Here is a 24,569-nt window from a genome sequence, read left to right on the forward strand (position 1 = left end):
ATTGGCTGTAAAACACTTTGAGACGTCCGGTGGTCGTGAAAGGCGCTGTATAAATCCACGTCTTTCTTTCTTTATATGGTGCTATATTGTGGCAACAAACACAGCCACGTGAATTTAAAAGAAAGATGGGACCATGATTGTGAAGAAAGAGCATTAAAAAAGCCAATAGAGAACAGAGTAAAAAATTAAAGGAGGAAAATAAAACAAGAAAATAGAAACTTAAAAAATGCAGTTTGGATCACAAAAATTGCTTTCTGGACAACTTAAGCTTGTGTATTTTCTTGCTTTAGGGCTGATGTAGAATTCCTTGACTACTTGAAATCTCAGTATCTTCAAGGCTGAATCATAACGATGTGGTGTGTTTGTTTGGAAAGGGGTCACAAGTGTTTAGCAGATTGAGTGACACTTCATCAAAACTCCAGTTCTCTTAATAAACGCAAGGCACTGAAAATGTTATAAATGCTTTGCAATGGATATAGTTCAACGGTCCAAGGCCGCGTCGTGAATTTTGATGACCGGGGGGGCAGTGCTGTGTGGCGGGGTTAGGTTGGGGAAGGACCTTTGTCTTACGGATGTTTAGTGTAAGGCTCAAGCTTTCCTATGCCTCGATGAAGATGGTGACGATGTCTTGGAGTTCAGCCTCTGAATGTGCGCAGATGCAAGCATCATCTACGTTCAGTAGTTCGATGACAGAGGATGGAACGACTTTGTAGCCTGGAGGCAACAAAGTTTGAACAGGTTACCATTGGTTCTATAATTAAGTTCCACTCCAGTGGGGACCTAGTTGAGCGTGAGATGGAGCTTTGCGATGAGGAAGATGGAAAAGAGTGTTGGCACGATGACGCAGCCCTGCTTGACCCGAGTCCGGACGTGGATTGGGTCTGTGGTGGATCTGTTGGTCAGGATCACGGCTTGTATGTCGTCGTGGAGCAGGCGGAGGATGGTGACAAACTTTTGGGGCAGCCAAAATGGAAGAGGACACTCCATAGTCCCTCCCATCTTGGACAATGTGGACCATTTTCCATGTCTTGGGAGCCTACTATCAGTAAGGGCAGACATCGACGACAAGGTCCAACACCGCCTCCAGTGCACCAGCGCAGCCTTCGGTCACCTGAGGTAGAGAGTGTTCGAAGACCAGGACCTCAAATCTGGCACCAAGCTTATGGTCTGCAGGGCTGTAGTGATACCCAAACTCCTATATGGCTCAGAGATGTGGACCATATACAGTAGACACCTCAAAACGCTTGAGAAATACTACAAACACTGCCTCTGCAAGATCCTGCAAATCCACTGGGAGGATAGACGCGCCAACATCAGTGTTCTCGATCAGGCCAACATCTCCAGCATCGAAGCACTGACCACACTTGACCAGCTCCATTGGGCAGGCCACATCATTAGCATGCCCGACACGAGATTCCCAAAGCAAGCGCTCTACTTGGAACTTCAACACAGCAAGTGAGCCCCAGGTGGGCAGAGGAATAGTTTGAAGGACACTCTCAAAGCCTCCTTGATAAAATGCAACATCCCCACCAACACCTGGGAAATCCTGGCCAGAGACCGCCCTAAGTGGAGGAAGAGCATCTGGGAAGGCGCTGAGCACCTCAAGTCTTGTTGCCGAGAGCATGCAGAAAACAAGCGCAGGCTGCAGCAGGAGCGTGCGGCAAACCAGACTCCCCACCCACCCGTTCCTCCAATGACTGTCTGCCCCACCTGTGACAGAGACTGTAATTCCCGTATTGGACTGTACAGTCATCTGAGGACTCACTTTTAGAGTGGAAGCAAGTCTTCCTCGATTTCGAGGGACTGCCTATGATGATGATGATGAGTTCAATGGTGATAATTCTGTTTATTCCTGACCAAAAGGTGCTGCTAATTTGGTTACTCAGTTCCCCCAAGGTCAATATTCCAGTTTATTTACCTAGTTACTGTTACGTAAGAATCAGGAGCAGGAGTAGGCCATACGGCCCCTCGAGCCTGTTTCCACCATTTAATAAGAACATGTCTGATCTTCGAACTCAACTCCAAATCCCTTGATTCCTCTCGAGTCCAAAAATCTATCCCTCAGCAGTCATCATCATAGGCGGTCCCTCGAAACGAGGATGACTTGCTTCCATGCCAAAAAAAGGATGAGTTCACAGGTGTTTCAATGAAGGACCCGAAGTACATCCTGAAGGGTGGAAGATGCTTGTGCGTGCATTTTTTTTAATGTGGGGTTGCCGTTGCACACCAACCACCACACGGGCTTGACAGAGCTAGGTCTTGGTCCAGTGGCAGGAATTCCCAAGACAACTGGAGACCAGCTCTGTACTGTTGAAGGTGGCGACTTTCGGATGAAACGTTAAACCGAGGCTCCGTCTGCTCTCAGGTGGATGTAGAAGATTCCATATTTATCCCTCAATTAACGTGACAAAAACAGATTACCTGGTCATTATCACATTGCTGTTTATGGGAGCTCGTTGTGCACAAATTGGCTGCTGCGTTTCCTACATTACAACAGTCGTAACCCTATGAGTAAAGAAATTCCTCTTCATCGCAGTCTTAAAAGGTTGACCAACCCCTTACCCTGAGACTATGACACCCCCAACAACCTGCTCCCAGCCAGAGGAAACAATCTCTCAGCATGTATCCTGCCAAACCCCCTCAGAATATTATATGTTTCAATGGGATCACCTCTCATTCTTCTAAACTCCAGAGAGTATAGGCCCAATCTACACTGTTCCCATTTATGTCTCCTCTAGACCCGTCTTTTGGTGCTTTACTTGTCCTTTTACTACCCCTTTTGTCTTTGCACCATTATCCCTTCTGTCATTTAACCACTCCTGCCTTACACCCTATCAGACCTTCCCTTTTGTTCTTTCCTCCCTCTTTCCCTGACTCTGTACTTGCTTATAACATCAGAACATAAGAAATAGGAGTAGGAATGGGCCATACGGCCCCTCAAGCCTGCTCCGTCATTTAATACAATCATGGCTGGTCCAATCATGGACTCAACTCCACTTCCCTGTCCGCTCCCCATAACCCCTTATTCTCTTATCGTTTAAGAAACTGTCTATCTCTGTCTGCAATTTATTCAATATCCCAGCTTCTACAGCTCTCTGAGGCAGCAAATTCCACAGATTTACAACCCTCAGAAAAAAAATTCCTCCTCATCTGAGTTTTAAATGGGCGGCCACTTATTCTAAGGTTATGCTCCCTAGTTCTAGTTTCCCCAATCAGTGGAAACATCCTCTCTGCATCCACCTTGTTAAGCCCCCTCATAATCTTATACGTTTCGATAAAATCACCTCTCATTTTTCTGAATTCCAATGAGTCGAGGCCCAATCTACTCAACCTTTCCTCATAAGTCAACCCCCTCATCTCCGGAATTAACCTAGTGAACCTTCTCTGAACTGCCTCCAAAGCAAGTATATCCTTGCATGCAGGTGTGGCCTTATCAAAACCTTGTATAGCTGTAGGAAGACTTCCCTGCTTTTATACTCTATCCCCTTTGCATTAAAGGCCAAGATTCCATTGGTCTTCCTGATCACTTGCTGTACCTGCATACTATCCTTTTGTGTCCCGCTGTACTGCAGCACTTTGCAATTTTTCTCCATTTAAATAATAATTTGCTCTTTGATTTTTTTCTGTCAAAGTGCATAACCTCACACTTTTCAACATTATACAACATCTGCCAAATTTTTGCCCACTCACTTAGCCTGTCTATGTCCTTTTGCAGGTTTTTTGTGTCCTCTTCACACATTGCTTTTCCTCCCATCTTTATATTGTCAGCAAACTTGGCTACAATGCACTCGGTTCCTTCTTCCAAGTCGTTAATATCGATTGTAAATAGTTGGGATCCCAGCACTGATCATTGCGGAAGTTTGACGAAAAGTCATCAACCTGAAACATTAACTCTGTTTCTCTCTCCACAGACGCTGGCTGACCTGCTGAGTTTTTCCAGCATTTTCGGTTTTATTTCAGATTTCCAACATCCGCAGTATCTTACTTTTGCTCCAGTGATCCAATTCAGTTTTTACAGTACAGGAGCCAGGTTGTCTGAATTCTTCTAATCCCGAGGATGATATTCTCCACATGATGTATATCAGATTGACAGTGTCAAAACTTGTTGTGCCTTAGATATAACAGGTTTTTATTAAAGTAGTAAATCCAGTTACTACAAAATGCCGCTCAATCCAGTTGTGTGTGTGCGTGCGTGTGTATATCTATATATATGAAATAGATAGATGATGAAGCATCTGATCCTATGCCAGCATTTAATTCCATCCACATCAAGCACTTTCGCCTTATTCCTCGACTACCAGGATAAGAGCGCATGCAGTTTCACACTTTGCATCTGTCCAGAGGAATCATTATATTTAAAACCTAATTAGTGTGATTGCCAGGACGTTTTCACACCAGCTTATATGGAGCATTTTACCTTCCATGCAATCGTGTAGCCTTGAAATTAGAAGCTGCACTCATGATCGAAACTTGTTAGTTACTTGTAAGAATTATGAAGTTGAATTTGAGAGATGCACACAGTCTTTCTGGAAGGACTGACTTATGTTTCTCCACTTATGCTGCCGGACCCGTTGAATATTTCCAACCTTTTCATTTGATTGTTTTCAGATTTACAGCACAAGCAGTATTTTGTTTGGAAGGTTTTTCTCATATTTTTGCACTGGTACTAAGAATCCTGTACTATAACCCTCGAGGGCTATCTTAAAACCCAGTGAATTGATCTCACATGCAATTTTCTTTTTCCGACTTTCCAAAAAACTGATGAGACAATCTTAAAGGCCTCAAAACCTTCCTGAAGATATCACTTGTACAGCAGAATTTATTGCAATATTGTTAACAGGCTGAAAATCAGCAGCACATGACTTGCTAAGATCAAACGTAAGAAGCTCAGAGCTCCACAGTCTGCACTAGGAAGATCAAGGGATGAATGTTAATGGTATTTAAAAGCACATGGTGCATCAACAGTCCAACATAGTTTTATACACACAACACTACATTTTTCTAAAAACCTAGGATATATATTGAATAATTTGCAGTACATAGTATTAAAAAGCAGATTTATCAGTACTCATTATTGTATGCTAGCTCATCACTTTTTAAAATCATTTTTTAAAATTCCTTCCTCATCAGCATACAGTTACAATCCTGATATGATGAAGCTATGTGCATCAAATTATATATTTATAAATTGATGCACATATATAACATAATGGGCTCAAAATTGGCCCTCCCCTTTTTTCGGCGCACTCACCAAGATGCGCCGCTTTTCTGCATTGAAAAGTGCACCGAAAAAAATCGTCCCCCACTTTGGACGCTGTCCAGCCTCTCCCGGTTCTTCGCACAGTGTGGCCAGTCGGGTCGGGGGCGGAGCTAGCGTCCCGCGCTGAAAACAGTGCCGGGTCGTCTGCACACATGTGTTGGAGTGTGTACGCATGTGCAGTAGCACCTCGCCCCCAGTCTCAGTGTGTTGCTGCAGCGTGGGACCCGATCATCATCATCATAACGGCTACTGGTGTGTCCCTCCCCTATCCCAGGCCGAGCGGCCTACCGCACAGGCAGGCCTGCTGCCTTCCCGGGCTGAAGATGATTTGGATATTTTGAAAAAATTATGTAAATATGTTTTGTCTCTTGTAAATAGTGGTGACCATTGGTCAAGCCTATTCACCTGGTGCTACTGTGAAAGAAGACCATAAGTGACGGAGGAACACTGAGAGAATATCTTATTTATTGAAGTAGACTTTATTAGATAATATGGGCTCAATTTTGGCCCAGTATAATCACTGCAAACAAATAGTTGTTCAAATTAGTTGTGAGATTAGGGCAATTTAATTCAACTATCTTACTTCTTTAATTTTTGTAGTTTAAGCTTCCATAAATGCTTCTGTTGTATAGTAAATTAACTTTGCGAAGTTTGTCATATGATGTCCTGTATAGCTGTTTGATCCTATTCACATTCTTTAGTCAAGTCATTAAGTTCTGCTGGCCTCTGATGTATAACTATTAGCTGGCCAAAGTGGCCTAAATGGCTAAAACTGGCGTAGGTGGCTGGTAACACCCCATTTTGAGAAAAACTAAACTAAACGAAAAAAATCGTAGCTAACTCACTTACCCTGGTGCAAATTGAATGTGCAAAATGGGGATTTTTAAGATACTCCAGAAAAATCAAGTTGCTCCAAAAAAAAACAAGCAACTCCTGGGCAATTTTGAGCCCAATGATCTATACCTCAAATCTATTTACCCACCTTTGTTCCATATCCTTACCTAACAAAAATCTATTAATCTCAATCTTGAATATTTCAATTGCCCCAACATCCACAGCCGTTAGTGAGAATGATTTCCAGATTTCCACTATCCTTGATGTGGAAAAAGTGCTGCCTGATTTCACTCCTAAATGGCCTCACTTGAATTTTAGGAATATGCCCCTTCTTCTGGATTCCCCCACCAGAGGAAATAGTTTCTCTGTATCTACCCTATTGAATGTCTTAATAATTCTAAGCCCCTCAACCTTCTAAACTGAAGGAAAACAAACCAAATTGATGCAACCTTCCTTATAATTAAACCCTTTAAGCCCCAGTACCTTTCTGGTAAATCTGTGCTGTACCCGCCCGTTTCAAAGATCAATACATCTTTCCCCAGGTGCGGTACACAAAACTGAACAGAGTGCTCCATGTGGGGTCTGACCGAGGCTCTGCACAACTGAAGCATCACTTCCTCATTTTTGAATTCCAATCCAAGGAAGGTAGTGCAGGGATCCCCTGCAAAGCAAATACACCGCTTTGGGTACTGTTGAGGGGGATGACTCATCAGGGGAGAGCAGCAGCAGCGAGGTTCATGGCACCGTGGCTGGCTCTGCTGCACAGGAGGGCAGAAAAAAGAGTGGGAGAGCAATAGTGATAGGGGATTCGATTGTAAGGGGAATAGATAGGAGTTTCTGCGGCCGCAACCGAGACTCCAGGATGGTATGTTGCCTCCCTGGTGCAAGGGTCAAGGATGTCTCGGAGCGGGTGCAGGGCATTCTGAAAAGGGAGGGTGAACAGCAGTTGTCGTGGTGCATATAGGTACCAACGATATAGGTAAAAAACGGGATGAGGTCCTACGAGACAAATTTAGGGAGCGAGGAGTTAAATGAAAAAGTAGGACCTCAAAAGTAGTAATCTCAGGATTGCTACCAGTGCCACGTGCTAGTCAGAGTAGGAATCGCAGGATAGCTCAGATTAATACGTGGCTTGAGCAGTGGTGCAGAAGGGAGGGATTCAAATTCCTGGGACATTAGAACCGGTTCTGGGGGAGGTGGTACCAGTACAAACCAGACAGTCTGCACCTGGGCAGGACCGGAACCAATGTCCTAGGGGGAGTGCTGTTTGGGAAGAGTTAAACTAATATGGCAGGGGGATGGGAACCTATGCAGGGAGACAGAGGGGAATAAAATGGAGACAGAAGCAAAAGATAGAAAGGAGAATAGTAAAAGTGGAGGGCAGAGAAACCCAAGGCAAAAAACAAAAAGGGCTACTTTACAGCAAAATTCTAAAGGGTCAAAGTGTGTTAAAAAGACAAGCCTGAAGGCTCTGCGCCTCAATGCAAGGAGTATTCGGAATAAGGTGGACAAATTAACTGCGCAGATAGCAGTTAACGGGTATGATGTGATTGGCATCACGGAGACATGGCTCCAGGGTGACCAAGGCTGGGAACTCAACATCCAGGGGTATTCAGCATTTAGGAAGGATAGACAGAAAGGAAAAGGAGGCGGGGTGGCGTTGCTGGTTAAAGAGGAAATTAATGCAATTGTAAGGAAGGACATTAGCTTGGATGATGTGGAATCGGTATGGGTGGATCTACGGAATACCAAAAGGCAGAAAACACTAGTGGGAGTTGTGTACAGGCCACCAAATAGTAGGAGAGAGGTTGGTGACAGCATCAAACAAGAAATAAGGGATGTGTCCAATAAAGGTACAGCAGTAATCATGGGCGACTTTAATCTACATATTGATTGGGCTAACCAAACTGGTAGCAATGCGGTGGAGGAGGATTTCCTGGAGTGTATTAGGGATGGTTTTCTAAACCAATATGTCGAGGAACCAACCAGAGAGCTGGCCATCCTAGACTGGGTGATGTGTAATGAGAAGGGACTAATTAGCAATCTTGTTGTGCGAGGCCCCTTGGGGAAGAGTGACCATAATATGGTAGAATTCTTTATTAAGATGGAGAGTGACAAAGTTAATTCAGAAACTAGGGTCCTGAACTTAAGGAAAGGTAACTTTGATGGTATGAGGCACAAATTGACTAGATTAGACTGCCAAATGATACTTGAAGGGTTGACAGTGGATAGGCAATGGCAAACCTTTAAAGATCATATGGATGAACTTCAACAAATGTACATCCCTGTCTGGAGTAAAAATAAAACGGGAAAGGTGGCTCAACCGTGGCTAACAAGGGAAATTAAGGATAGTGTTAAATCCAAGGAAGAGTCATACAAATTAGCCAGAAAAAGTAGCAAGCCGGAGGACTGGGAGAAAATTAGAATACAGCAGAGGAGGACAAAGGGTTTAATTAAGAGGGGGAAAATAGAGTACGAGAGGAAGCTTGCCGGAAACATAAAATATGACTGCAAAAGCTTCTATAGATATGTGAAGAGAAAAAGATTAGTGAAGACAAACGTTGGTCCCTTGCAGTCGGATTTTGGTGAATTTATAATGGGGTACAAAGGAATGGTAGACCAACTGAACAAGTACTTTGGTTCTGTCTTCACTAAGGAAGATACAAATAACCTTCCCTATGAACTAGGGGTCCGAAGGTCGAGTGAGAAGGAGGAACTGAAGGATATCCTTATTAGGCGGGAAATTGTGTTAGGGTAATTGACGGGATTGATGGACGATAAATCCTCAGGGCCTGACAGTCTACATCCCAGAGTACTTAAGGAAGTGGCCCTAGAAATAGTGGATGCATTGGTGATAATTTTCCAACAGTCTATCGACTCTGGATCAGTTCCTATGGACTGAAGGGTTGCTAATGTAACCCTACTTTTTAAAAAAGGAGAGAGAAAATGTGTAATTATAGACCAGTTAGCTTGACATCAGTTGGAATCAATCATTAAGGATGAAACAGCAGCACATTTGGAAAGCAGTAATAGGACTGGTCCAAGTCAGCATGGATTTATGAAGGGGAAATCATGCTTGACAAATCTTCTGGAATTTTTTGAGGGTGTAACTAGTAGGGCCCAAGTTTCCATACGAAAAAAAACAGGCGCCCCTCCGAGCTGGGCGCCCGTTTCTCGCGCCTAAAACGGTGCCTAAAATAAAACTCGCGATTCTTGAGCGCTTTGCAGCTCCTTGTCTGCCTGGCGCGGCGCCCAGGTGGGCGGAGCCTACACTCGCGCCGATTTTGTAAGTGGGAGGGGGCGGGTACTATTTAAATTCGTTTTTTTTCCTGCCGGCAACGCTGCGCGTGCGTGTTGGAGCGTTCGCGCACGCGCAGTGTGAAAAAAACATTGGCACTCGGCCATTTTTGTAGTTCTTTGTAGCTGTTTAGTTTTTGAACATTTTTTAATAAAAGTACATTGCCATCAGCACATCAGCACTGAGGCTTCTTGTAGCAGTGAGAAGGGTGCAGGAAGCCTCAGAAAGTTGAGCTAGCCGTTTCCCGACGACCTCCCCCTTTTGCCGTCGGGAAATGGCTCCTCAATTTTTGAGGCTTCCTGCAGCCTTTTCTCTTCCCCCCCCCCCCCCCCCCCCACCGCGTTCGGTCGGCTCCCGCTCCCTCCCGCTCTCGTTCGGTCGGCTCCCTTCCCTCCCCCCCCCGCGTTCGGTCGGCTCCCCCTCCCCCCCCGCGTTCGGTCGGCTCCCCCTCCCCCCGCGTTCGGTCGGCTCCCCCCCGCGTTCGGTCGGCTCCCTCCCCCCCGCGTTCGGTCGGCTCCCCCTCCCCCCCGCGTTCGGTCGGCTCCCCCTCCCCCCCGCGTTCGGTCGGCTCCCTCCTCCCCTCTGCGTTCGGTCGGCTCCCTCCTCCCCTCTGCGTTCGGTCGGCTCCCTCCTCCCCTCTGCGTTCGGTCGGCTCCCTCCTCCCCTCTGCGTTCGGTCGGCTCCCCCAGCCCTGCGTTCGGTCGGCTCCCTCCTCCCCTCCCTCCCGCACGCGTTCGGTAACGGCTGCCTCGTTTTGTGACGCTTGCTGCAGCATTCTTCCTGGCTGAAGCACTTTCACACAGGTAGGAAGATGGTTTATTTAATCTTTTCTTTGCTTATAAATGTTTATTCAGGTTGGATTTATTTGTATAATAATTGCATAAGTATAAATAAGGATTTATTGTAGAATTTAATGAGTTCCCCTCCCCCCCCACCTCGTTCTGGACACCTGATTTGTAACCTGCGCCTGATTTTTTAATGTGTAGAACAGGTTTTTTCAGTTCGACAAAAATCTTCACTTGCTCCATTCTACTTTAGTTTGGAGTACATTTTCACTGTGGAAACGTTTAAATCAGGCGTCAGTGGCCGGACACGCCCCCTTTTGAAGAAAAAATTCTGTTCCAAACTAGAACTGTTCTGCCTGACTAGAACTGCAGAAAGAAAAATGTGGAGAATTGCGATTTCTAAGATAGTCCGTTCTCCACCAGTTGCTCCTAAAAATCAGGCGCAAATCATGTGGAAACTTGGGCCCGTAGAGTGGACAGGGGAGAACCAGTGGATGTAGTGTATTTGGACTTTCAAAAGGCTTTTGACAAGGTCCCACACAAGAGATTGGTGTGCAAAATCAAAGCACATGGTACTGGGGGTAATGTACTGACGTGGATAGAGAACTGGTTGGCAGACAGGAAGCAGAGAGTCGGGATTAACGGGTCCTTTTCAGAATGGCAGGCAGTGACTAGTGGAGTGCCGCAGGGTTCAGTGCTGGGACCCCAGCTCTTTACAATATATATTAATGATTTGGATGATGGAATTGAGTGTAATATCTCCAAGTTTGCAGATGACACTAAACTGGGTGGTGGTGTGAGCTGTGAGGAGGACGCTAAGAGGCTGCAGGGTGCTTTGGACAGGTTAGGTGAGTGGGCAAATACATGGCAGATACAGTATAATGTGGATAAATGGAGGTTAGCCACTTTGGGGGCAAAATCACGAAGGCAGAATATTATCTGAATGGCGGCAGATTAGGGAAAGGGGAGATGCAGCGAGACCTGGGTGTCATGATTCATCAGTCATTGAAGATTGGCATGCAGGTACAGCAGGCGGTGAAGAAGGCAAATGGTATGTTGGCCTTCATAGCAAGGGGATTTGAGTATAGGAGCAGGGAAATCTTACTGCAGTTGTACAGGGCCTTGGTGGGGCCCCACCTGGAATATTGTGTTCAGTTTTGGTCTCCTAATCTGAGGAAGGACGTTCTTGCTATTGAGAGAGTGCAGCGGAGGTTCACCAGACTGATTCCTGGGATGGCAGGACTGACATATGAGGAAAGACTGGATCGACTGGGCCTGTATTCACTGGAGTTTAGAAGGATGAGAGGGGATCTCATAGAAACATATAAAATTCTGACGGGACTGGACAGGTTAGATGCAGGAAGAATGTTCCCGATGTTGGGGAAGTCCAGAACCAGGGGACATAGTCTTAGGATAAGGGGTAAGCCATTTAGGACTGAGATGAGGAGGAACATCTTCACTCAGAGAGTTGTTAACCGATGGAATTCCCTACGCAGAGAGTTGTTGATGCCAGTTCATTGGATATATTCAAGAGGGAGTTTGATTTGGCCCTTGCGGCTAAAGGGATCAAGGGGTATGGAGAGAAAGCAGGAACGGGGTACTGAGGGAATGATCAGCCATGAGCTTATTGAATGGTGGTCCTGCACCTATTTTCTGTTTCAATCCGTGTTAGATAAAGGTCAACATTCCCCATTAGCGTATTATTTTTTTGTATCTGTGCTTTAGCCTTTGGTGATTTGTGTACATGAACACCTAAATCTTTTTGCTCCTCCACAGCTCCTAGTCTCTCATCATTGACAAAATATTCTAATTTTTATCTTTGTCAGATCCAAAGTGGATGACCTCACAGTTTCCCACATTGAAATCCATCTGTCAAAGTTTTCCCCACTCACGTACTCTGGCTGTGTCCCTTTGCAACTTCCTGCTCCCATCCACATAACTCACTGTGCCGCTTAACTTGGTGCCATCTGCAAATTTAGATCTACAACTCTCTATTCAAGTCTTAATATATATGGTGCACTGGCTTCAGTTTTGTGTACCACACCTTGAGAAAAATTTATTGATCTTGAGAGGGGTGGGGTGGAGAGGAGAGAGGAGTCTGGTACTGCGCAGATTTACCAGAATACTAGCACTTAAAGGGTTAAATTAGGACAGGTTGCATCAATTTGGTTTGTATTTCTTTCAGTTTAGAAAATTGAGGCGCGATTTAATTGAGTGAAAAGCTGAGGCCCCAGTACAGATCCCTGGGGAAAAAAAACACTCGTCACATCCTGCCTTCTACAGAAACCAGATTTAACTGCATAAATTCCCGGTTATGGATGCTGGGCTTCTGGAACAGAATAGATGAAACAAATAAAATGGCAATTTTCATAAAATAACAGCCAGAATGTGACACAGTGCACTGGCGCACTGCAGCAATAGGGAAATCATCACCTGAGAATCACTGATACTCATCTCCAAATGGCTAGCCCAAACAGGATTGGTGGAAGTCTGGAAACAGGTTGACTACAGGCGGTAAATGACTTTACGGTACCAGGAATCAGAAGTGAAACAGTAACTATAAAATAGTAGGTGAGCTTTGATTTTTTTTTTTGTAAAAAACAAAGTTTCAGATATATTCGTCTTAGAAATGAAGGCTAATTCATCCCTTTAAACATTCCTCTAAATTAGACCCATCATATTTTTATTTACGACGGAGCACACACGCAGATCAATAGGAATCCTGTCTGCAACCCTGTGGAAGCGTTGCACCTCTCTCCCCACACAGAAAGCTTCACCACCATGTTTTCTTTTGCAGGAGGTGTCAGATTGGCTCCGCTGATAGCCCTTAGTGTCTGAAGCTTGTGGTTCACATCCCACTCCATAATCAATCAGATACTGCAGTACAGTATGAAGGAGTGTTGCATGTCAGATGGGACATTAAAACAAGACCCTGTCTGACTCGAGTGCAGGTGAATGGTAAAGATCCCATAGCACTATTTGAAGAACAGACTTTCCCCAAGTGTCCTGGCTAACTTTGCCCCCTCAATCAACACAGACTAAAAACATTAACTGGCTGTTTGTCTCATTGTTGTTTGTGGAATCTTGCTGGTCACAAAACAGCCACCACATTTGCCTACATAATAATTACTGTACTTCAAGATAGTTCATTGCATAACATGTGAAGCATTTTGAGAGGTGTCATAAGGCAATATATAAATTCAAGTGTACTTTTCTTGCTTGTTTCTATTCTTTTTTGCCCCCATAGGATAGGTTGCTTTCCTACTCACAGCTCTAATGCAGCAGGACACATTAGACCCTTTTGGGGTTTTGATGGGAACAGCAGGTTTATATAAAAACTTGCATAATGCAGAATGAAACAACAAAATAGCTGAAGAGCTGCCTGATTACTGACCCGCAGATTCTGGCTCTCCAGAGCAAAAGAAGGGAAAGCTGCATACCTGCAGAGTGATGATGTCTTGCCGATTGAAGGATTCATCATTTAGCAGGTCTTTGTAACTCTTGGTTTTAATGTTCAACTGCTCCACAGCCTAAATAAAAGCAAAAAGAAACTAAAAAGACTTTGAACATACTTAGAATTCCAAAAGATGCTCCTTCTAGCCAGATTACACAGAATTACAACAATAATCCCCATTCCTCCCACTGCCCAGAACATCACTGGACGCTGCCCAATCACTCCCACTATATACAGAATTCAGTACCCTTTCTGATGTGGTGCTCGGGAGATTCCAGCAAGCTACAAAACTGTACAATTTACCTCATGTCCCTTGCACAGTGTCAGCTGCAGATTTTTCTTAATCTAAATTACCGTGGAATGCTCGTCCAGTAACATAACCTCATCATCATCATCATAGGCAGTCCCTCAGAATCAAGGAAGACTTGCTTCCACTCTTAGAATGGCTCTTAGGTGGCTGAACAGTCCAAAATGAGAGCCACAGTCGTTGAGGGAAAGGGTGGGTGAGACTGGTTTGTCACACGCTCTTTCCGCTGCCTGCGCTTGATTTCTGCAAGCTCTCGGCGATGAGACTCGAGGTGCTCAGTGCTCTCCCGAATGCACTTCCTCCACTTAGGGCGGTCTTTGGCCAGGGACTCCCAGGTGTCGGTGGGGATGTTGCACTTTATCAGGGAGGCTTTGAGGGTGTATTTGTAACATTTCCCCTGTCCACCTTTGGCTCATTTGCCATGAAGGAGTTCCGAATAGAGTGCTTGCTTTGGGAATCTTCTGTCTGGCATGCGGACAATGTGGCCTGCCCAGCGGAGCTAATCAAGTGTGGTCATAACATAACCACTGTACCCTCCAGAGGTGCGCGTGCTGCTGTTGTCTGTGATCACAGGCCAATCATCGGCAAAGCAGCGGTGAAAAAAATTCAGCTTTAGGTTTGAATTGATTGTTGTCCTTGATTGGTGCTGGGCAGATCTCCTTGGGTTCTGTAGTCACAATGTGCATACTGTGGGAAAATTGTGAGTGAAAACCTGTTCTGGGGTCTATTGCTGCCTGGGGTGTGCCGAACTGCCCTTGCCTGCCTGCTGGGCTCTGTGTCGCGTTGCAGGATGCCATAACCAATTTTTGCTTTCAATGTTCCTGTCTTTATACATTGAGTATTCCCACGACTTCAAAGGTCTTGCCTTCAGTGTTTAATTAAAAGTTTGATTTCTTCGGATAAGACGTGAAACCGAAGACCTGTTTGCCCTCTCAAGTGGATGCAAAAGATCCCATGGCACTATTTTAAAGAAGGAGCAGGGAGTTATCCCCGGTGTCCTGGCCAATATTTATCCCTCAACCAACATAACAAAAACAGAGATTATCCGATCATTATCACATTGCTGTTTGTGGGAGCTAGTTTTCTGCCATGTTTCCTACATTACAACAGTGACTACACTCTAAAAGTACTTCATTGACTGTAAAGCACTTTGAGATGTCTGATGGTTATGAAAGGCGCCATAGAAATCCAAGTGTTTCTTTCTTTTTCTTTTGAAGAATGATAAAGGAAAAAATTGAAGAAACAAGGTCAAAATGAGGCAGTTTTTTCATCTTAGCGACATAAAGCAGCCTATTCTTTGATCAGTTTATGCTGAGTCAAACATTGCTGGGACTCTATGACACAAGCTTAACTACAGTAATTTCAAAAGGCATCTTTCAAAAGAATTTTTATTGAATTTCTTCAGAAATTGCTGCAGTAAATTTTGTAATCAGTTAAAAAACAGTTTCTTTTATGAAAGCCAGGATCAAAAATGAGTCAGTTTTCTCACTGTTGTCAATCATAGAAAACCAAGAGTACTCATAACTATCTCACCAAACCACAGCAGACTTCAAGTCATTCTAATTTATTTTCTTTCAATGTAAAGACTATCATTCATTGAAAAATTCCATTATTTTGACAGGATCTCCTCGCTGCTAATCTTTTTTTGTTTAATGTCCAGATTCTGAATAGAATCTGTTAGCTGTAAAAAAGAAAAATTCTCCATCTGTGCCTCCCCCACACAGATGGAAAGTCGCATGGCCAGTCTAAACACCAACACTATTTAATGTCTGCTCTGCTTAATTTAATTTAGAACACGGTCACATTTTCTGGTCTTTTTACAATGAAGTCCTCTGGCTCATTTAATATGACAACTGTCTAATCCATTACTTCTGGTAGTTGGCCTGAAAGCCTGAAGCTTGGTCAGTGAGTGAGGACTGGTTACTATCTGGTTACCTCAACAAGCTACCATATGGTTGCTGAAACAGGATATGGGAAGTGAATTGAAAAAGGTCATTACAATCACATTTAATGAATTTTAGCACAAGTAATTCTATAATATACACAAGATCTACTATTTCCTGTGTCATACAGTGAAGTATCATAATATGTTCACATATTACAGAAGAGTAACACACCAGCTCAAATCAAGGGATGCCAGCACAGAAGCTTGCCATCCGTTATTGTCTATCCCCAGGGCCTGATGGACTGCATCCCAGAGTACTTAAGGAGGTGGCCTTGGAAATAGTGGATGCGTTGACAGTCATTTTCCAACATTCCATTGACTCTGGATCAGTTCCTATGGAGTGGAGGGTAGCCAATGTAACCCCACTTTTTAAAAAAGGAGGGAGAGAGAAAACAGGGAATTATAGACCGGTCAGCCTGACATCGGTAGTGGGTAAAATGATGGAATCAATTATTAAGGATGTCATAGCAGTGCATTTGGAAAGAGGTGACATGATAGGTCCAAGTCAGCATGGATTTGTGAAAGGGAAATCATGCTTGACAAATCTTCTGGAATTTTTTGAGGATGTTTCCAGTAGAGTGGATAAGGGAGAACCAGTTGATGTGGTATATTTGGACTTTCAGAAGGCGTTCGACAAGGTCCCACACAAGAGATTGATGTGCAAAGTTAGAGCACATGGGATTGGGGGTAGTGTACTGACATGGATTGAGAACTGGTTGTCAGACAGGAAGCAAAGAGTATGAGTAAATGGGTACTTTTCAGAATGGCAGGCAGTGACTAGTGGGGTACCGCAAGGTTCTGTGCTGGGGCCCCAGCTGTTTACACTGTACATTAATGATTTAGATGAGGGGATTAAACGTAGTATCTCCAAATTTGCGGATGACACTAAGTTGGGTGGCAGTGTGAGCTGCGAGGAGGATGCTGTGAGGCTGCAGAGCGACTTGGATAGGTTAGGTGAGTGGGCAAATGCATGGCAGATGAAGTATAATGTGGATAAATGTGAGGTTATCCACTTTGGTGGTAAAAACAGAGAGACAGACTATTATCTGAATGGTGACAGATTAGGAAAAGGGGAGGTGCAAAGAGACCTGGGTGTCATGGTACATCAGTCATTGAAGGTTGGCATGCAGGTGCAGCAGGCGGTTAAGAAAGCAAATGGCATGTTGGTCTTCATAGCAAGGGGATTTGAGTACAGGGGCAGGGAGGTGTTGCTACAGTTGTACAGGGCTTTGGTGAGGCCACACCTGGAGTATTGTGTACAGTTTTGGTCTCCTAACCTGAGGAAGGACATTCTTGCTATTGAGGGAGTGCAGCGAAGGTTCACCAGACTGATTCCCGGGATGGCGGGACTGACCTATCAAGAAAGACTGGATCAACTGGGCTTGTATTCACTGGAGTTCAGAAGAATGAGAGGGGACCTCATAGAAACATATAAAATTCTGACGGGGTTAGACAGGTTAGATGCAAGAAGAATGTTCCCAATGTTGGGGAAGTCCAGAACCAGAGGTCACAGTCTAAGGATAAGGGGTAAGCCATTTAGGACCGAGATGCGGAGGAACTTCTTCACCCAGAGAGTGGTGAACCTGTGGAATTCTCTACCACAGAAAGTTGTTGAGGCCAATTCACTAAATATATTCAAAAAGGAGTTAGATGAGGTCCTTACTACTAGGGGGATCAAGGGGTATGGCGAGAAAGCAGGAATGGGGTACTGAAGTTGAATGTTCAGCCATGAACTCATTGAATGGCGGTGCAGGCTAGAAGGGCCGAATGGCCTACTCCTGCACCTATTTTCTATGTTTCTATGTTTTAATCACGACATTTACTGAGCTGTGGAAATATCACAAATATACAAACGCCATCACTACCACCAAAGTATCACTATTGCAGCTTGTGTTGTCACATCAGCACTTCAAAGTGCCATTCACACATAGAAGTACTGCCTAGTTTGTAACTTATAATGGCTCTTGGGGGGGGGGGGGGGGTTGAATCATCCTCCAGCTGTTTATTCCAGAGACTATGTCTGCTCATGTGTCACAACACAGGTGTCAGTGGTTAGAAAACACATACAAGCCCACAAATATTGTTCCGACACCCTGTAAGGCATGTAGATTAAAAAAGAGCTGATCAGCCTATCAAAAGTAACAACCTATTCCAAACAGAATTCAAAGATTGTACAGAAATGATGGATTGTAGTTGCCCATTATATAGGATAGAAAGGATATACTAGATGGTTCTAGTAGAGTGGGGAGCTGTTATATTGCTGGGATTTGTTTTATAGCGCTCTATAGTGAGGAGGAGATAGATGAGCAAATTTGTTGGCAAATTTTAACGGTATACAACTGAAATAGAGTAATAATATTAGGCGACCTTAATTACCCAATTATAGACTGGGAAAAACAGTGTCATGATAGGGAAGGAGAGGAATTTCTGATATATATATATATACAGGAGAACTTTCTTTATCGATATGTCTTCAGTCCAACAAGGACATCCAAAGCTAATACACCTTGCATAACAACAGAAATAAAAGTTAAAATAAAACAGAAAAAGAAAGCTTATGACAAATGTCAGGAGCAAGATTCAGTTAATAACCAGGAAGATTATGGAAAGTACTGGAGGGAATTTAAAAAGTTAATACAGAGGCAAAGAGAGGTAAACATACAGGGCACAAATTTCCCCAGCCGCTTAGAGCGGCGTAGTTAGACGTGGTGCGCCGACTTCGTGGTGGAGAAAACGCGCCGAAAACTTACTGGGATAATTTGGCTGCTCCTGGATCTCTGTGGTCCCATGGCGTGGTGTTGCGAAACCTGCGGGGGGCGGAGCTTGGGTCGCGCTTGCTCAGCCCAGCCGGCAAGGGGCGGAGCTTGGGCCCAGTGTGTCTTCAAGTACCAGTTGAGGGACGCATGTCCGTTTGTGCGTGCGCACATGCACAATGCGCGTTGAAGCGTGCGCGCATGCGCAATGGGCCAGGAACCTTGGCAATCGGAGAGCGTCCTTAGTGCAACATTGGCAGTGGGCCATATTGAAAGGTAAGGTGTTAATATTGATTTTTGGGTGGCTGAGGGAGTGGAAAGGAGTGCTGCATAGGTGCATGCAAGGTGAGAACTGTGTTTTTCTAACATTATCTGAGTGTGAATCCGATACACCAATGACGCAAGAACATGCAACAAGAATGAAGAACTTCTTGCATGAGGAAGTGGAGAAACTAGTCACTGTCATTGAGGACAGATGGCAGGAGCTGGATATCACTAAGATTGGTCCCACAAAAATTCCACCCAAAGAAATGAGGAGACGCTTTTAACCTAGTTGCAGAAGAATTCTCCTCAGGGGTGAATACCGCAAGATCTGGAAGCTAGTGTAAAAAGAAATGGCAGGACGGTGGTTAAGTAGTGAGTGTAAGTATTATCTTGAGTTTTAAATAGAATTGCAATTGTTACTGTGATCATCTGTATATGTCCCACCCATCAGAAGCTCACCACGTGGCAAAAATTATATTTTCATCTTTGCAGAAGAAATTGGCCGACAACAAAAGCGAGAGAACGAGAACAGGAGGAGGGCCGCCAAATCTGCACCAACCATCACCACTGGAACAAAGGGTCGCTGCCTTGCTGAGTCGCACCAGCTGAAAAAGAATCAGCTCTGCACAAGCTGGGCATATACACGAGGGTGAGGGTCAATCATGAAAATGCATCGTCGCCCTTCAAATCAACCTGCTGACTGGACTGACTACTCATTCTACCCATCCTGCCCCCTCCTTTCCTACTAACCATTTGACTGATCTGTTGTATTTTGCAGAAGAAGAAGATAATCCTGAAGATCAACAAGAAGATCCAGATGCATCCACTCCAGACCAAGGTGGGTAGGGGGAGGAGGGGTCCATGGATCTGTGTTCACGGGAGAATGCTGATCGTGATATGGATCAGTCCATGGTACAGGGAATCACTTTGCCAGACACCTCCATGAGCTTTGCCACGACATTCCTTGAATTCACACCTTCTGAGGTTGCGGGTCCCAGTGGCGGTGGTGGAATGCAGGTAGAAACAACCAGGCCCCCATCGTCCCAGCCTGCGCCTCACACTGGAGGGGTGCCGCTAGGCAGACCCACGGTGAGGGGAAGGAGAAGCCGATCAGTCTCTCCTGAGGTGCAGTCTTCATCAGATGTACATCAGGTTATGTCATTGGGTGAGGAGACCAATGCCCTTACCCGATCACCCGTGGCCACCATCAGTGAGGTGCGTGATGAGATAGCGACACTGTCGGGAGAAATATCAGCACTGAGACGGGAACTGAGGGCGGGCATGTCAGAGGGAGTGCAAACGATGGCAGAGGCCATGAGGGAGTTAGCTGCTGCAATAAGAGCACACAGACCGGACAATCAAATGCCACTCCCACTGCAATCCTGCCTCTGTTGAGACCCAAGCCGGGCCCCCAGCCCGCCCCACCCACCATCACCGCCCCTATGAAGAAGTGCACATTTCCCGATATGTGGGTGAGAGATGGGTGCAGCCTTTCTTTGCTGTTGTTCTTGTTGTTGTGGAAGTGCATTGGAAACTTTCCAATAAAAAATGTTTTGCATTAAAACTAAATCATGTTCCATTATCACCACACAACAGTTAGGAACAACTGTAAAAGAAAAACACTTCCCTCACCCCTACAGTCATGCGTGCCTGCCGCCCCTAGCCCTGGCCGAAGGGCTAGCCGGTGTGTTCTGCAGTCGGCAAGGTAGGACTGCTCTATTTTCAGTAGCTGATTTATCTTTCATTTATTTTTGATGTCGTGAAGATTTTGTGCTGAAGTTGTTTTACTGTTGCGCTGATGCTGTGAAGGTGTTTAGTGCTTTAGAATCCTCTAACTAACCTGTCCCCCCCCCCCCCCCCCCGCCCCATCTCTGGCTACCTACGCTGATTTCTTAAATGTAGTTGGGTTTTTCTGTGCCTACAAAAGTGGCCACATACACTGGCCTAAGTTAGTTTGGAGTAACTTTTAGCTGGCCAAATTTGCTTCTATGGCCAAAACAGGCGTAAGTGGCTGGTCACACTCACTTTTGGAGAAAAAAAACTAAACTTAAAAAAAAACCTAACTAACTGACTTACACTGGAGCAAGTTAAATGGGGAAATTTGCAATTTTTAAGTTACTCCAAAAAAAGCTACTTGCTCCAAAAAAAGCAGGGCAACTCCTGGGGAAATTTGAGCCCAGAAAGTGTAAGCAGTTAGGCTTTTTAAGAATCCAAAAGGAAATCTTCATGTAGCGGCAGAGGACATGGCTAAAGTATTAAATGAGTACTTTGCACCTGTCTTCACAAAGGACGAGGATGATATGAAGGTTACACTAACAGGAGGGGGAAGTTATGGACAGGATAGTAATAAGAGAGAGAAGTACTAAAAAGATTAGCATTACTGAAAGTTGGTAAGTCCAGATGGAATGTATCCTAGGTTACTGAAAGAAGCAAAGCTAGAAATAGCAGTGGCATTGGTCACAATCTTTCAATTTTCTTTGGCTACAGGAATAGTGCCGGAGGACTGGAGGGTCGCTAATGTTATACCACAATTCAAGAAAGGGAGGGGGATAAACAGGAAACTACAGGCCAGTCAGCCGAACATGGTGGTGGGGAAGTTATTGGAAGCCATTATCAGGGAAAAAGTAAACTTTAATTTAGAAAAGCATGGGTTAATCAAGGAGAGCTAGCAGGGATTTGTTAAAGGCAAATTGTGTATCACTAATTTGATCGAATTCTTTGATGAGGTGACAGTGCAGGTTGATCAAGGTAAGTTCTTCCATGCCATTGTATCCCCTGCAGTAGATGTTGTCTATATGGATGGCATTCGGCAACGTGCCACAAAGGAGGCTTGTTAAGAAAATGGAAGCCCATGGAATTAACGGGAAAGTGGTGGCATGGATACAGAACTGGCTCAATGACAGGAAGCAAAGGATGGTGGTGGATGGAGGTGGATGGAGGTTTTTCAGACTGGGAGGTGGTTTGTAGTGGTGTTCCCAAAGGGTCAGTTTTGGGTCCATTAATCTCTTCAATTTTTATCAACGACCTAGAATCTGGTGTAGGGAGCAGCATTATAAAGTTTGCAGATAATACAAAACTTGGCAACGTTTAGAAGTGATGAGGATAGTTGTAGACTTCAGGAGGACATAGACAGGAGCAGAAGCATGCAGATGGAGTTCAATGTAGAGAGGTTTGAAGTGATGCACTTCAACTGTCTAGACCCTGTGCTCTGGAATTCCCTCCATCAACCAATCAGCCTTTGCACCTCCCGCTCCTCTCTCCTTCGTTAAGATGCTCCTTAAAACCAACCTCTTTGAACAAGCTTTTTGAGGCTCTGTTAATATCTTCTCCTCTGCTTGCTACCCATTTTTGCCTGATGACACTTCTCTAAAACATATTGGGAAATTTTTCTACATTAAAGACTCTATACATGTATCATGGTTGCAGGCATAGTAGCTGAAGAGCATGGAGCAAAGCAGTAACTTGTGAAATATTTCATAGATCTGTTCTAGTGGGAATATATCTAACATATAATATACACTTCCCCCAAGTGTCACACTTACTTCCTGTTATACTTTCCTGTCGTGCCTAAATTACCTATATAATGATATACTTGTCTTGAATCAAGTCCTCCCAGTTCCTGATCTGCATCTCCAGGGTAGGTGGTACTGTGCTATGGCTAATTTGGGAGCAATGCTATGGAAGTGGAGACCTAGCTTTATGGGCTTCCAATGGGCTGTACCTCTCGGACAGGAACTTGGGCCAAGAAATGAGTTCTATATTTTAACAGCTTTCAAAAGGGATTTGTACGAATTAAATAGGAGGGCGGATCAACAGCATTTACCATAGAAACACAGAGAGATAGGCAATAAATGCCAGCGATGCCCACATCCTGGAAATGAATTTAAAAAAGCACAAGAAAACGCAAACTGGCAGAGGAAACAGAAAATACATGTAGAGAACAGGTAAGTGTGTATTGGCAAAGGTACCATTCACTGTAAGCATCCTGGCAATGTGAGTCTGTTATTAACATAACTAACTGAGCACTTGATAACTTTCAAGGTCTTTTTTTTTTACAAGCTGGCAAGTTATTTTAACCTTGTAAAACATACTGTCAGGCTTTATTTGGAGTACTATATCATTTCAAGATGCAACAGGACACTGGTGTATTTCAAAGGATTTAGAAAAGAGTGACAAGGATAAGTTTGGATCAAAAAATTATGCAGTTCAGAATTATAATCATGGCTGACATTCTTACTGTGTGCATTCCTGTGACAGTGAATCAAAATACTAGACACATTTTGTTGCTGTACATTCGCTTGAGGAAAAATTCCCAGGAAACAGAAATGTATTTTACACCAGAAAACTCTGAGGATACATTATGAGCACGCATTAAGAGTTCAATTGGTTCTCATTGAAGGAGAAATGGGGGCTGGAGTGTGGGGGGGTGAAATGAGAAAGAGACAGATTCCAACTGTTAACCTTTACCGTGCCATGGATAGGTTGCTTGTCTGGCTCATGTCGGCACAGTTGGCCGTTGGCAATTTAACACATCTTGTTGGCTACCTTTCCTGTTGCCAAGTGTTTGTGCTTCAAAGATTGTCCTGGTCATATCTACAACACAAGCTTATCAATCTCTGACTTTTGCTTGGCTGGAAGACTGCCCTTTTGAGTATGGAGAAAAAAAATCAAGTGATAAAGGGTTTTAATATTTTTTGAGAAAGAAAATGGAAAGAATTAATGAGAAAACGTGGGAGGAAAAGCAAAAGTTAAAACAAAACAATGAAGGGGAAGAAGGGAATAAGTGTAGAGGTAAGACACGTTGACCAAAAGCCTCAAGTTATTTATATTTGTCCCAAATATTTTATTTTGCAGCTCAGGGTTACTATTACAGCAATATTCCATTTGAATATTAATGTAATATTAGCATTTGAATGAGCTGAAACCTTCTAAAAGTAGTGACTGTCATTTTCCTCAATGTGCTGATAGTTTAAGGGATAAATGTTGGACGGTTTGTATAATCTGACAGAGTGATTATTTGTACTAATCTTTTTCTGTTCCGTCTGCGTCCTCTGCACTCCGCCTCCCGCCCGGAACCGGAAGTGGGGCTTCGAACAAGAAGTGATGCCCCGCAATTGACCATGTTGAACCTCCGAGCCTGCAGGCAGCCGGGGGACAGAGGCGGGCCGGGGGACAGGGGGGTGGTCGGCGGCGAGAGAGGGACACGGGGGGGGCGAGAGAGGGACACGGGGGGGCGAGAGAGGGACACGGGGGGGCGAGAGAGGGACACGGGGGGGCGAGAGAGGGACACGGGGGGGCGAGAGAGGGACACGGGGGGGCGAGAGAGGGACACGGGGGGGCGAGAGAGGGACACGGGGGGGCGAGGGAGAGACACGGGGGGGGGGGCGAGGGAGAGACACGGGGGGGGGCGAGGGAGAGACACGGGGGGGGGAGGGAGAGACACGGGGGGGGGCGAGGGAGAGACACGGGGGGGGCGAGGGAGAGACACGGGGGGGGCGAGGGAGAGACACGGGGGGGGCGAGGGAGAGACACGGGGGGGGGCGAGGGAGAGACACGGGGGGGGCGAGGGAGAGACACGAGGGGGGGCGAGGGAGAGACACGGGGGGGGCGAGGGAGAGACACGGGGGGGGCGAGGGAGAGACACGGGGGGGGCGAGGGAGAGACACGGG

General features: G+C 45.0%; 1 protein-coding gene across 3 annotated transcripts in view; it reads right to left on the reverse strand.

Annotated features, from left to right (window-relative positions):
* ppil2 (peptidylprolyl isomerase (cyclophilin)-like 2) overlaps positions 1-24,569 on the reverse strand; it is a 371,889-nt gene that overhangs the window by 246,543 nt on the left and 100,777 nt on the right. For all 3 annotated transcript variants that reach the window (XM_070887580.1, XM_070887579.1, XM_070887581.1), the window contains one exon: positions 13,618-13,707. In XM_070887580.1, coding sequence (XP_070743681.1) covers positions 13,618-13,707 — 90 coding nt within the window. The remainder of the gene's footprint in view (positions 1-13,617; positions 13,708-24,569) is intronic.

Source organism: Pristiophorus japonicus, chromosome 8 (assembly GCF_044704955.1).
Source record: "Pristiophorus japonicus isolate sPriJap1 chromosome 8, sPriJap1.hap1, whole genome shotgun sequence".
NCBI classification, from domain to species: domain Eukaryota; kingdom Metazoa; phylum Chordata; class Chondrichthyes; family Pristiophoridae; genus Pristiophorus; species Pristiophorus japonicus.